Below are 13,718 nucleotides of genomic sequence, written 5' to 3' on the forward strand. Positions count from 1 at the left end.
ACTATTTTGTATAAAGGTTCACTTTTTTAAAGATATGCTTCCGCTAAATAAAGGGCGATAAGTCAGTCTAAAAATTTACTTTTTCAACGAAGACTTGAAATGTTACACGAAGTTTTGTTTGCTCTGGCTGGACACTCAGGTGGTGTCTTTATTGATAAAGGAGATGGCATTCAGGTAAAACAACTATTGAATCCTTCAGATGAAAGTTAATACAGTATATATTAGAAGTAGACAATGAAAAGATTGAGATAGAAAATATTTCCAGTCCTACAGGCTTCAGTATTTTTTGCATGTATTTAATTCATATGTCTAACATAATTCAGGGAAATATTAAATATTGCAAGTTTCTATCTAAGAAGAGAGAAAGAAATAACGATTCGAGTACCAATCATGAAATTTTATGGCAGTCAGTCACTCTAATTTCTAAACGACTTACGATGTGGAAGTTACATGATTTCAGGGGTAGGTACATAGTGTAATCGAAATGAATCAAAACTAGAAATCTAAACAAAACATGAAATGGACCAAAACAAAATGAACTGAATCCCAATGGTTACAAATAAAACGAAATAAGACAACATGAAAGTATATTATTGATCTTGCATCATAAAAGTATTATATTATTGATATATGACGTCTCAGCTTAAGAACTTCATGCAAGCACTGTTAGTGGTCTGCTGTTTATATAATTGTTTGCCCCTGACACACAGGTCATAACAAATTTTGGACCTAACTTCCTATATATTTATGCTTTATATTCGTATTTTTTTTTTTTGTATTTAGAAAAAGGAACAGATACATCATACAGTGAAATGCAACAAATGCACCATCATACATTTTTTTATAACCTTTATGAAAAATGTAAATACAATGATCACTAAGAGGTCTTCGATAAGTGAAAACACACCTTCAAGTAAGCTCTGAGGAGCCCCAACAACAAAAGTAATAAATTCCGTGGTATCTGAATGATGACATTTCTTCAATATAAACACATCAAACAACACAAAGACATATAAAAAATTAGTTCCTTTTACCATTTAAATGTGGCTATTGTTCACTAATTTATCATTCTTATTTTGCGCTTAACTGAGCCACTTCATGACATATATTATTGTTTATAGAGTACTGGTAGTTTGCAGTAATCAGTTTATACTGCTGTTACAAAAAAGTTCTGAGTAATTTATTCTTCATTGTATACTTTCAGGTGCTGAGTGATGTTCCATTTATATCCCCATCAGAGGTTGATCAGTTGAACAAGTTGTGTAAATTGGGAACCTTTTACAGAGATTTTAATTCCTTTATCAGATTATATGGAGGACACCTCAGTCTGCAAACCACAGGTATTTTAGGGGATACTTCTTGAATAGGGATGATTCACTATGCCGAAAAAGTCAGTTTTTAATGGTCAATTAACATAAAGCAGGATAAACTTTAAAAGATATTTTTTATAACTTTACACATTGTAAGGTCTTGTTCACTTCAAAGAGTCACAGGTAGAGCTTTAAAGTCCATTCCACGTACTTATTGTAACTTCACCAGTCATATTTTTCTTTTCTTTATTTTTAATATTTTCAATGCATTGTTTCCCACTGAGTTATTAGAATGATCTATTATTAGTTTTCAGTAGGCCGATGTTTCCATTGTTTTCAAATGCTTCATAAACTAAATAAAAAGAAAGATGGCTGTAATAAAACTTATCTGTGAATTTACTCTGAAAACTTTTGCACACATTTGTCATTATTTTGCCTTCAAACTTAGATTGGAATGTTCATCAATATGATACAAATGTATATCAGTGATTTTTACACTTTTCTGTCGTTTGCAAAATCAAAAATTTCAAATGTGAAGTAGTCTTTCAGTGCCAGTTATAATTCCCTTATAAAAAGGGGGGATTTATCAAATTTATGCACTAACCTGAAAATGCTTCTAGCAACTTTTCATGAAACTTTATTGAAAAGTTTATTTCTAATAGTTTAAGCTCCCTTTTGATTTTTATATATTTTGGATTTTATATATTTGAGTAATGAGACTTTCTGTTTTTGGACAGGAACTAAATAACTTATACCAAAAAACATAACATTGTGAATTGTTTATTTCTATTGATGTAGGCTTTTGATTTTAATTCATCCTCCCCTACAGAAACAAATTATGGTATTTATAGAAAGCATGTTGTCCATCTGCCTGTCTGTTCATGTTATCTTTTAAAAGTCTTATTGCATGTATTTAATTTATTTGACAGCTTCCATTCTAGTCGAAATATTCTCCTGTGTTATACAATTAATTACATTCAAAATTGAGAGCTGTATCAAGCTTGAATTTCGTATCATGTTTAGGGTTCAACCTCTGCCGGCATATCTAGCAGTGCTCCTTAAGTAATTTATTTTTCATGAGTTCAATCCTTCACAGGTATCCCTTAGCATTGTATAAATACTGTCCTGATAAACTTGTCCATGTCCCTGATGATGGTCTCTTGACTTATAAATTTACCATAATTTTGTATATTTAAATGTACAAAGACAATACAGGTGCCAGACATCTGCATGACTTTTTATACAGCTTAAAAAAATTTGCAGTCATATTATGGTATTGGGCTGTCATTTCCTTCGTCATCCAGAGACACTTGGATTTCATGCATTAACTTGAATATTAGCTAGTTGTTCTTTCAAATATTTTGTAACAAGGTTCCAAACCATGAAAGAAACCTTGGTATTGATTTTGGCAGTTATGACCCATACTGTTTTGGAATTAGGGGCCAAAAGTCAATGAAAGGTACTAAAATTTGTGTAACTCCAGTGAAAGCATATGGATGTCTATGATATTGTTCCATAATGTTCTATACCACTAAGGCCGGACTGGGATTGATTTTTAGGGATAAGACGAACTGTTTAGAAATCAGAGACAATTTGAGGGCAAGAATCAAGCATTTCCCTGATGTGCAGTCAATAACTTGACCACAAAGGAAGGGATGGGTTTAGAAAGTAGGAACAAATATGTAGCTATATTCTATTCTGGTCAACTTCTTATCCTATTTCAAATATCTACAGTAAAAACTCAAAGTATAATAAACTTGAATGCTGTGTTCACAGTTACCTACATGTAAACTGTTCTGGGTTTGACCTTTTGTGAAGCATTTTATTGGAAAATGGCAAATCCTTTGCATATTTTTTCCCCTTATGTAATCTAATCAAGTGTACATGTACATTTGCACAACTTTTATAATTTACCACATGAACTAGTAGGTATATTTTGTGAAGTGTTGAAATCATGAATGAAGAATGAAAAAAAAAATTGTAAAAATATTGCTATAAAGCAAGTGGAGAATTTGTTGGTTTTTTAAAATGTTTGTTGCATGTCATTCCCAGCTAAAAATGTAATCTAAACGTAATACTTAACCACAATATAATATATAATATAATATAATTTTTGAATTGAATTGTTTGACTACCAGTGGTATCTGATTTTTTTTCCTAGACAAAAGGAGATCTGACTTGCATGGTCTTTATCTCAAGTCTTTCTGTCATGGTTTAGATAAGGTATTAGAAGATTACAGGGCAGCTTTACAGAGGTTAGAAATGGAGATGATAGCAGATCCAGATCTAACAGTATCTCACATCTACAGATCATTGTTTCAGGTAAAATACATGACAATTGCAAGGAGTATACTATGGTATGTAGAAATAATGAAACATGAAGCACCTTGGCAATTTTTGGAACACTTTTTAAATGAATAACTTGGAGAGTGAATCATTTTTCAGTATTCAGGTAAAAAAATGGTACTATATATGTGGGCACTATTTTTCAGCATTTCTGAAAGGATGACATGTTTTATAGTTTTTTTTTAATTAAAGGTGTACTATACAGTTAAATTTAGGCACACTGTTCTGCACACCAAGTTGACCCAGTCTAATTTTGTAAAACTTAAAATTAAAAGTTGAAATGTGTTGGATATGTTGTTTAAATATAGTTGAGAATTTATACATAGACAGATGTAATATATGTAATGGTAAACAGGTGTAATTCTAATGAAGAATGGTATACAGAATGTTTCAGTCCCCTGTCATATTAGGTTCCCTCCTCAGCATCTGCAGGCTGATTTTCAATATACCTTAATGTTATCTCGCATGAACTTTAGGAACTAAAATTGTGAAAGAATAAATCAAAAAGGGTGTTATTATTTTAAACCCTTTTCCCGTTTCCTCCATGCATGCTTTCATCCTGTGCTAGTGTTTAAGGGCCTGATATTGTATAAAACATGGTATTTGGCTGTTATTTTTGTAAAGGCACTCCTGAATTGTACTAAAACTCAGTAATATTTTGTTCATTATGTTACCATGGCTACTGGATTTCATGACAATAATCACTAAATTATATATAAATTACTTGAACCTCCACACACCAAGGATTAAAAAAATATGTACTTTATATGAAAACAGCACTTGAAATTTCTGTGTGGACTGCCTCAAAACAGCTTTATTTCAACAAACTGAGACCAAATTTTCGAATTGACCTAACCTATAGTACTATTTAAGGTGGCAAAAACAAGCATTTCATAGAATGTAACTATATAAATCCAGTAAGTGTATGTATGCCTATATTATTATAAATTCACAATAGTTTATACCCCAAAAGTCTGACTAAGATTGATTTTGGGGGTTATGAATTGCATTATTAAGGGATGGGGCAGAAGGAAAGAGGGGTCTAAAATGGGCCATAAACAAGCATTTTCCTGATGCCTGGACACTACCTTGGCTATAATGGATGGATCTCTTTGAAATTTTACCACAAGGGTCATGCCACCATGGGAAGTTTGGGATTAAATTCAGAGGTTTTGATTAGATCGAATTAAAAATAGAGGGCCAAAAACGTGGCCAGAAACAAGCATTTTCCTGATGACTAAATTATAATTTGAGTGAAAGGAAATTGATCTGTTTAAAATTGTACCACAAGGTGTAATACCTCAAAAGGAAGGTTTTGGGTTTATTTTGGAGGTTGTGACTGGACCATTTAGGAATATGGGACCAAAAAGGGGCAAATAAGTTTCTGTTAAAATTCTTATCCTGCAGTATTCTAGGATTCCTATTTCCTGTAACCTGGCACAAGTGAAATTTGGGTTAGGGAAAGTTAGGTACTTAATTACACTTTCCTGTGACAAGTTGAAAACTTTATATGCTGTAAGGATTTGTTTTGTTAGGAAAGTAGTCATTGACTGTGGGAAAGTAGATTCTATATGGATTTTTCCAGAGGAAACCTCAATTTCTGAAAAATCCACGAACACTGTCCTGTGTCAAATGTGTAATCACAATCAAAATTCAGAGCTGCATCAAGCTTGAATGGTATGTCAATACTTGCCTCAACTGTTCTAGGTTTTACCTTGGCAGTCGTATCAAGCCGTGTCCTGGAGATCATTTTATTTTGTTTACTGTGAAAATAATAAAAATCAAAACAATACAAAATGATTTATTTTACAAATTTTACAGTTATCTACAATGTAGTCCATAATATCATTTATCAGCTGCAATAAATAATTAGGAATTCTAGAGCCCTGAACACAAGTTGAAACACATTCATTTAAAAAAAAAAGATGCTTTAATGTTTTTTAGTACTTGTATTGTCATTATTTCAAAACATCATTTACAATTCAAACCGTTCAATATTGAATCTATAATGTTATAAGAGTAATCAAGGGAACCAAGGTTTTAGCAGTAATCAAAAGAATGCAATCCAGGGACAAAGACCAGACACGAAAAACAGACATACACAGCAAAGAACATAAAGTAACTAAAATCATACATACAAAGTAACAAAAGCAAATGAGCAACTCGGACTCCACTAAAAACTTGGAGCATGGACCAGGTGCACCGGTAGGGTAAGCGTCCTATGCTTTTCTAAAAACACCCGCCGAGTTGCTCATAAAAAGTCAAGTCCGGGGTAGACAAACGAGGAAAGGAAAACCATGACCCATTGAATAAATCAGTTTTCACGGTGCAGATGGATACACCATAACGATCCACGAGTTCATATGACGTTATTAATCATTACTGAAAGGATGCTTTATATTTTACAGTATTTTATGCTTTTTCCTGCCTTGGCTACTATGGTTGAACAGATTAAGTCCCACAAGGTATGATTTTTTTTATTTGGAATTACATGTAGCTTTAAACACAAAAAGCAAACAAACAAAAAACTCATCACAGATAAAAATAATTGTTTCAAACTAATACTGTTAGCTTTTAAGTGTTTGGAACAGTAAATACCTAGTAACTTTTTTGATAGACAAGAGAGATGCTTGCAAAAAATATATTCCTTAAAAACAAAATCCAAAGAATGAATATTTAGATGGATTGGGATAGTAAAGTTGACTTAATCCTTAGTCATTTATGTTAACTTCCTTTGAAGAAAGTTCCTGTCTGGCAAAAGTATGGATCTGAACTAGGATAGTGGATGAGTTGATTGAGATAAAAATTATGTGTACCCCAATTTACATTTTTCTAGGCACATGGTTGTTACATATTGGATATAGTACATAAGAATTCAAACTGTGGACAACCAGATGTTAAACAAGCTATGAACAGGTAAACATGAACTGACAGAAGTCTACTGTTAGTTACATGTATATACCTACAGAAGGGAAGGGAAATACTGTTTTGATCTAGTGGTTCTGTCTGTCTGTAACATATATTATACTTGTCTATTTCCTACTAGTACAGTGGCTTGGTATTTGGAATGAAACTTCACTACTGCATCATACATATCCTTGGATACAAATTCAGACCTAGGCAGAATTAAATTGCTGTTGAGTATTCAGTTAATATATTTGATGTACCAGTGCAAAATATTTTCTACACTTCTGCCTGAACCTGCTTTTCAAAGAGGCTTGATATTTATACAGAAGCTTTATATATGTATGCAGTCTAATTGTGAACAATTTTAGACACTGGTTACATCAATTTTCTGTTTGATGACTGTTATATATATATAGGGTTGCCATATTGTGTGATATGTTTTTGTACCATGGGGTATAATTAGTGAGCAGTTAACCACAGTACATTTTGTTTATACTAACATTAGAAAATATGCCATGAGAAGTGAATAGTTTATTTAAACTCCATAATAAATATAGAATAGAAATGTATGAAAATATTGCATAGTTATTTTCTTAGAATGCAGTTTTTAACTTATCTGTACATGTGTTATGTATAATGATTTATTATATTATATAGATGAAATGTTATTATTTTGTATCATAAAATAATTATATTTCAGAATACTCCATATTTGTCATGATGTTTTGTTCAAACAGTTGTGCTCATGGCTTTTACATGGCGCTCTGTTTGATCCTTATAAAGAATTCTTCATACAGCATTCAACAGGCCAAACAAGAAGTACCAATACAGAGACTCAGGAAGACGAAGATTATCTGGGAATTATGGGTGTAACAGGACGTCAACTACAGGTAGCTTTATTCAGAAAACCAATTAATATATATAAATCTGAATTGGAGTGAGATGCTAACATTTAACCCTCAAAGCTAAATGATATAATTTGTTATGTAATCTGAAATAACTTATCATGCATTTTTTATATGTATTTCATGTTTCCAAACATATATTTTACCAATATAATTTCTCAACCAAATTACGAAAGTTTTATTTTACTTTTTCCAATTTATTAGTATCATTATTTCAAACTGAACCATTTCATCATTCTCATTTTCAGAAAGCACTAAATATGACATTACCAGATACAGGGGGAGGTAATCACCAGACATTCTCCATTCAAGCTGACCTTTTACCTGTATACATACCAGTCAGGGTTGCTAATAAAATCTTGTTTGTTGGAGAATCTATACAAATGTTTGAAACAGACAAGAAACAATCTACACACAGGAAAGGTTTGTGAACCTAGATTTTAACTCAACCTATGATCTTTTCAAAAAGGTTACTTCTTCATCTTAACTTATACTCAAAGGAGAATGAATTGAGAAAATGAAAGCAACTAATCCTTTTTTTTTTACTCCTTGAAAAAAATAGTTCAATGCTAGATGTATGTACTTAAAACAAGAAAAAAAATATTTTTTTATCTGCTTGAATAGGTAGTATTTTAAAGAATCGTGAAGCAGAATTCGCTAAAGATTTGTACAACATGTCCTTAGAACCGGACTTTAATGGCATGGCTTTTGAGGCTTTAATTGATAAAATCAGAACTCACGTAGCTGAGGTAAAGTTGAATATATTAAGTTGTTTAATTGGTATATACATATAGAACAACATCAGTTTTGAAGTCAAGGCAGAAATCACAATGAGTGAAATAGGAAGAGATATGATTGTCTGGTTGTTCAAAGCTGTCCTGGTGACGACACAGCCTGTTTAATGTAATATTGTCAATAAAAATTGCAGTTTCATTTTAGATTGAAAATAATAGCCTGAGATAGAATAATGGCAATAAGAACAGAAGGAAAACAAATTTGCTGATACATGATAATTGAAGTTATATTTTGGAAAAAAAAATTAAAGAATAAGTTTTAGATAAGTGAAAAATTTTTACCGGTATACTCTTATCAAGTCAATTAAGACTTGATTAGTTAAGAATTTTGTTGTAGACTGATAACTTTTGAATTTCAGTTTCTTAAAACAATACATGTGTAAATGCATATGTGTATATATATGATATTTCTATAATGTTTTCTTTTCAGCATTTATGGATTTTAGTTGTGGAGGATTCAGAACTTGTGACAAATTTAAAGGTTATAAAGGATTTCTACCTATTAGGAAGAGGAGAATTGTTTCTTACATTCATAGACTATGCACAAAACTTACTAAGAGGACCTCCTATTGGGACCACAGAACATGGTAGGCTTATTATGATATAAATTAAGATAGTTGATCCGCAATTTAATTAGGTTGACAGAATATAACTCTACATACATTGGTTTATCAAATTTACTATTTGCAACATGTTCAGGCGATTTTTTATTCAAAATGTTTTAGTATATCTACATGTATACATTAACTTATATCATGATGTATTTATGAAGCATTCTTTATCTTTTTTCAGATATAAACACAGCTTTTCAGCAGGCAGCTAGAAATGTTTTGTTTGACAATGAGAACTTGTTACAAAATTTCCACCTCACAGTGGCTGCTCCAGTAAACCCAAGTAAATATGAACATGATGTGTAATGTAATATACTCTTAAGAAGTGTATGCTATTTTTTTGTGAGGTCAACTTTATATTGTTGACAAAAATATGTAGAATGAAGAGTGATAGGGTCTGTGAAAACATATTCTGATTATTAAAGATTCTGTTTAGTTTCTTACAAGATAGAATTGCTCTTTATTAAAATCTGTCTTCCTTTCTGTTCTTTCAATTTACAATAATCAGCTATGACAAAGGACTTATACCCAGAAAATGTGTATTTTATATGATTTTTAGTGAGTAATTTAGTAGTTACATTATCAGGCAAATATTGTTGACTACAAACCTTATAAAATTAATTTTTACTAAAATAAGTCTTAACACAGATTTATAAAGATGTCTGCAAAATGTCAATATGGTATATAATTATTATATTTCCCAGATATTGTGTTTTTTTAATACATGTACGAGCTTTCATTATTGTGTTGAAGACAAAAACGATAATGAAACAAGCATTAAGATATGTTTTTATTCCTACAGTGATAATATAAAACCATAATGGCTTTCAGCTATATATTCACATAACTACATTAATAAATACAGACAATAATTTCTTTGTTTTGCTATGATAATATTAAGTGGGTGGCAATAATGGCTGAATTTGCAATAATTTGTAAAATGTTTATTTAATGAAAGAGTGTTTCCTTGGCAGATGATACAAATACAAGGTTTCTTATTATTCAAGGATCAACAACAGACTCTACTAGTAGCAGTGGAAGTCAGCAAGCAGTAGAGTCAGGCTGGAACTCCTTGGGACTCAAATATACAGTTGACTGGCCATTGCATATTCTGTTTACTCCATTAGTGTTAGAAAAGTAAGATTTTTATGAGTTGATGGATGTTGTCATAAAGTATATTAGGACTGCTCCATTAAATGGTATGAGGTACCCAGGGAAGGCACTTTTTCACCAGGGGAGTCACCCATAAAAGTTCTACTGATGTTTTGTACAAACATTAATATTTTGTCAAGAGACCTGAACACCCACCCATATACAGGGAATAAAAGTGTCTTCCCCTCCCTCATATGTTTTACTGGAACAGCCCTAAATAAGACATCATCCAAAGTAGTTAAAAGCATTTAATAGATCTTTTCTTAATAATAGTGGAGCCATTGTGTTTTGGTGGGAATTGAGTGGAAATATGCATTTTCCCTCTATTTGACTTCAGTAAACAATCAAATAAAAATTATGAAACAAACTTTTAGGGAAAGATCATGTGCCCACTCAATTCCCATAAAAGAATAATACCTCAGATTGTGAAAGGGTTCATACTGCTAACACTAGTACAAGTAAGCCTATCCTGAAATCTAAATACTATATGTAAAATGATTATATTTAATTTGTTAAATATTTTCAATCTTAAACTCTTCACAGAGAGCTAATAGAGTGTCTGGGCTTATGTAGTTAGGACAATATTTAAATAGTGCAATATCTATTATTGTATTGCACAAATGTAGCTACATGGTCTGTTATTTTATTTCCAGATACAACAGAATATTCAGGTTTCTGTTACTGGTAAAACGAGCGCAAATAGACATCCAACAGTGTTGGGTGCTACAGATGCAATATAAAAAGAAAGCTGTCAGTCAAGAGGAAATGACAAAGTGGCAGCTTAGAACACATATGGCCTTCTTGGTTGATAATTTACAATATTACTTACAGGTAAAGATATAAATCATTTTTATAGCATTTTTTTCTGTTCAGCAAATATGTGTTCAGACTTCATATATGTTATTTTCTGATCATCCATGCATCTGTATTAGGTCACCTGTAGTAAAATCATTATGTAGTGTAGATTTGTTTCAAATGATTTAAAATTGACTTGATAAACTTCAGAAATTGCAATAGCATTTTTCACTTTGGCTACTTGTGCATAATTTTAAACACAGCATTATTATATAAATTATAAGATATTTCATGGTAATGAGTGAATACATAAGCAAGTGAAAAAAAGCAAAGTTCAAAAAAAATATTTGAAAAAATTATTGCCATTGTTTACAATACATGTAAACAGAAATTTTATTTCTTGTAGACCAATGGCACAGGTTATCAGAGACTTCATATGTTTGAGAGCATTAGCATTATAATGTATACCAATGGAACATGTTAACAAAAGATTTCATTTTGTAACATCCATTTATGTTGATGTGATATAATCTTGATATGGTATATTGTAGACCTATGAAGCAAGTTTAAAAAACTTCATTTATCCATTTCAGGTGGATGTAATAGAATCTCAGTATGGTATATTAGTAGATAAAATACAGTCCACTAGAGATTTTGAAGCTGTTAGGCTTGCCCATGACCAGTTCTTATCAGCATTATTAGCTCAGAGTTTTGTTCATATGAAATCTGTAAGTTTACCAGTTATATCCTCGGTGGTCCTTTTCACAAAGAACTGGAAGTGTTAAATTGGCCGTGTGTTATGATGTCTTAATAGATCAAAGTAGTGTGTAGTCATAATTTATGACTAGTTTTACTCTTGCTATATTTTTAGGGGAAAAGGACTGCAGAGACTTATAAAACTATGTTTTTACAGAATATTTACTTGCAATAACATATTAGAATTTTAAATTGTGTTTAGTACCTTTACATGCACACATTGGTAATTATTGCAATACATGTATATTCTCCATTGTGCAGAATATTAGCAGAGTGAATGGATGAAAATGATAGTGTACTAGTTTTTACACGTTTCATTTCACAAATTTCTTTTGTAGGTCTCTCATTGTTTACATGAAATTCTAGACCAGTGTGGTGCCTTCAGTAAGCTGTTACTACAGTGTGAATCTCCAATGTTGCCTAGAGAGCTCAAACAGTTAGATAACATTGCAAAGGTTTTACTTATGATAAATGATCCAATATTTTTAAGGGGCAGGGGTTTACAGTTTTACCTTGTTTGTCATTCTGTTTAGATGCAGTTTTCTGTATTGTTTTTAATGGATTTTTAGTATTTTTTAGTATGTAAGCTCTCCACTTGGTCACACATTTACTTTCAGCTTGAAGAAAAGAATTTGCAGCTTTTTTTTCTTTTTTTTTGAGGGGGAGTGGGGGGGTTGTAAAATTCTGTTGTAAAAATTTCAGTATTCCTTCATGGGAATTATTAAATTTTGGTGTACAGTTTCATCTATTAAAATAGGTTTTAGCATATGTAACATATTGGCATATTTGCACATCAACTTCTTTTAATTCAGATTGATTTTGTTGCTGTTTTAGTATTTTTTCAAGGTTTCATAAATTTTCTTTTCCAAGATCTCAGCAACCCTTCTTGCAAGTTACTGTAAACATATTAACTTTAGTTAATGTTTTGCAGTGCACAAAAAATATTGATTTTGAGCACTTAGTTTAATGCAAAACATTTTTTGAAACTCTGAAAATTGATGTCCTCGAATATATTCCCTTGACAGAATCCGCAAAAATTAGCAACCCACCAAAATTGATATGTTAGCAGTATTTGAAATTAAGTATGCAGCTTTATCTTGACGGGTCTGTAGGTAGTGTAAACTTTGCACATCAACTTCCTGTTTGCTGGAATGATTTGTTGGCGATGACGTATCCTAATATTTTGCATAATTGTTGTGAACCATGGAATAAAAACCTATATGAAATGTTCAATGTGATGTTTGTAGGGTATCAGTTACTAGTAAATAACAATTATCAAATATTTCTTAACCAATCAAAATAATACTTACAAATAATACTACATGTGATATGTACATGTATATATATATTTTTTTTCAGAATTTTCAGGGTCAGTCTAATTTACTATTCAAAATACTATCAAGTGTGAGAAGCCACAATGCTAGTCCACATCTAGCCCAGTTACTACTGAGATTAGACTTTAATAGATACTTTAGTATTGCTGGAGGACAGTTAGGAAGGTACTTTAAACAACTTTTTGAAATTTATAATATACATGTTACTCATTATAATAGATGATGGTACCTTAATCAGTATAATGAGAGAAATTCATTAAAATCATGCTTATCTACATGTATTTTCAGTTGGACAGGCATTTTGCTCAATTGTGAATACTTACTACTGGTATCTGTGTTTTTCATTTTACTGGTAGCCTTACATGACTTGAAATCATTTTTTAATTAATATTACAGGTGCATAACCATGAAGAGATTATGTATAATACATGATATCTTTTTGTTTCTTCTAGTTATTGAAAGAGCTGAAGATTAATCTTTAAAACAAGAAAGGAGTGATGAACAGTACAACAGTCAAATGAATGTTTGTTAGTTATTTATATTTTACATGAATAAAAAATATATATAAACTTTTTTGTATTTAAAAAAAAACCAAAAACATGGTAAATAAAATTAATTTTCTTTGTATTGTTATAGAAAGGAAAAAAGGGAATAGAGTTGAATAACTATTAACAGTCTTCGACGCTCTTCCCCTGATTGAATAACAATTCTAAAATGATGTCCTTAACAGGCTTTGAGCCTACAACTGTGGTCAATTTTCGATTGCCATATGAGCAGCACACGACTAATTGGGCGTGGCTTGTGTGTG

At 31.3% G+C, this 13,718-nt stretch overlaps 1 protein-coding gene across 3 annotated transcripts; it reads left to right on the plus strand.

Moving 5' to 3' along the window:
* The first annotated feature begins 29 nt into the window (after positions 1-29).
* Positions 30-13,479, plus strand: LOC148622018 (gamma-tubulin complex component 4-like). Of its 3 annotated transcripts, none has more exons than XM_088571489.1 (16): positions 30-174; positions 1,205-1,340; positions 3,472-3,632; positions 6,065-6,121; positions 6,493-6,572; positions 7,264-7,453; positions 7,717-7,891; positions 8,093-8,217; positions 8,693-8,849; positions 9,055-9,156; positions 9,881-10,010; positions 10,679-10,856; positions 11,414-11,548; positions 11,915-12,031; positions 12,936-13,075; positions 13,363-13,479. In XM_088571489.1, exons 1-16 carry the CDS (start codon positions 100-102, stop codon positions 13,367-13,369), a joined length of 1,965 nt encoding a protein of 654 aa, XP_088427615.1. In that variant the 5' UTR covers positions 30-99; the 3' UTR covers positions 13,370-13,479. The 3 variants fall into 3 exon arrangements, with proteins under 3 accessions (XP_088427615.1, XP_088427617.1, XP_088427618.1); XM_088571491.1 differs by having other exon boundaries at positions 3,529-3,632; XM_088571492.1 differs by lacking the exon at positions 30-174 and adding an exon at positions 207-462.
* Positions 13,480-13,718: the final 239 nt, after the last annotated feature.

The sequence above is a fragment of the Perna viridis genome, chromosome 3 (genome assembly GCF_037379345.1).
Source record: "Perna viridis isolate PV_CMFRI_1.1 ecotype Kerala chromosome 3, ASM3737934v1, whole genome shotgun sequence".
In the NCBI taxonomy this organism is placed as follows: Eukaryota; Metazoa; Mollusca; class Bivalvia; order Mytilida; family Mytilidae; genus Perna; species Perna viridis.

Coding starts and splice junctions, on each gene's coding strand:
- LOC148622018 (XM_088571489.1), top strand. CDS start 100: ATGTTACACGAAGTTTTGTTTGCTCTGGCTGGACACTCAGGTGGTGTC. Junction 6,573..7,263: donor GTTAAACAAGCTATGAACAG/GTAAACATGAAC, acceptor ATTATATTTCAG/AATACTCCATATTTGTCATG. Junction 10,857..11,413: donor ATTTACAATATTACTTACAG/GTAAAGATATAA, acceptor TATCCATTTCAG/GTGGATGTAATAGAATCTCA.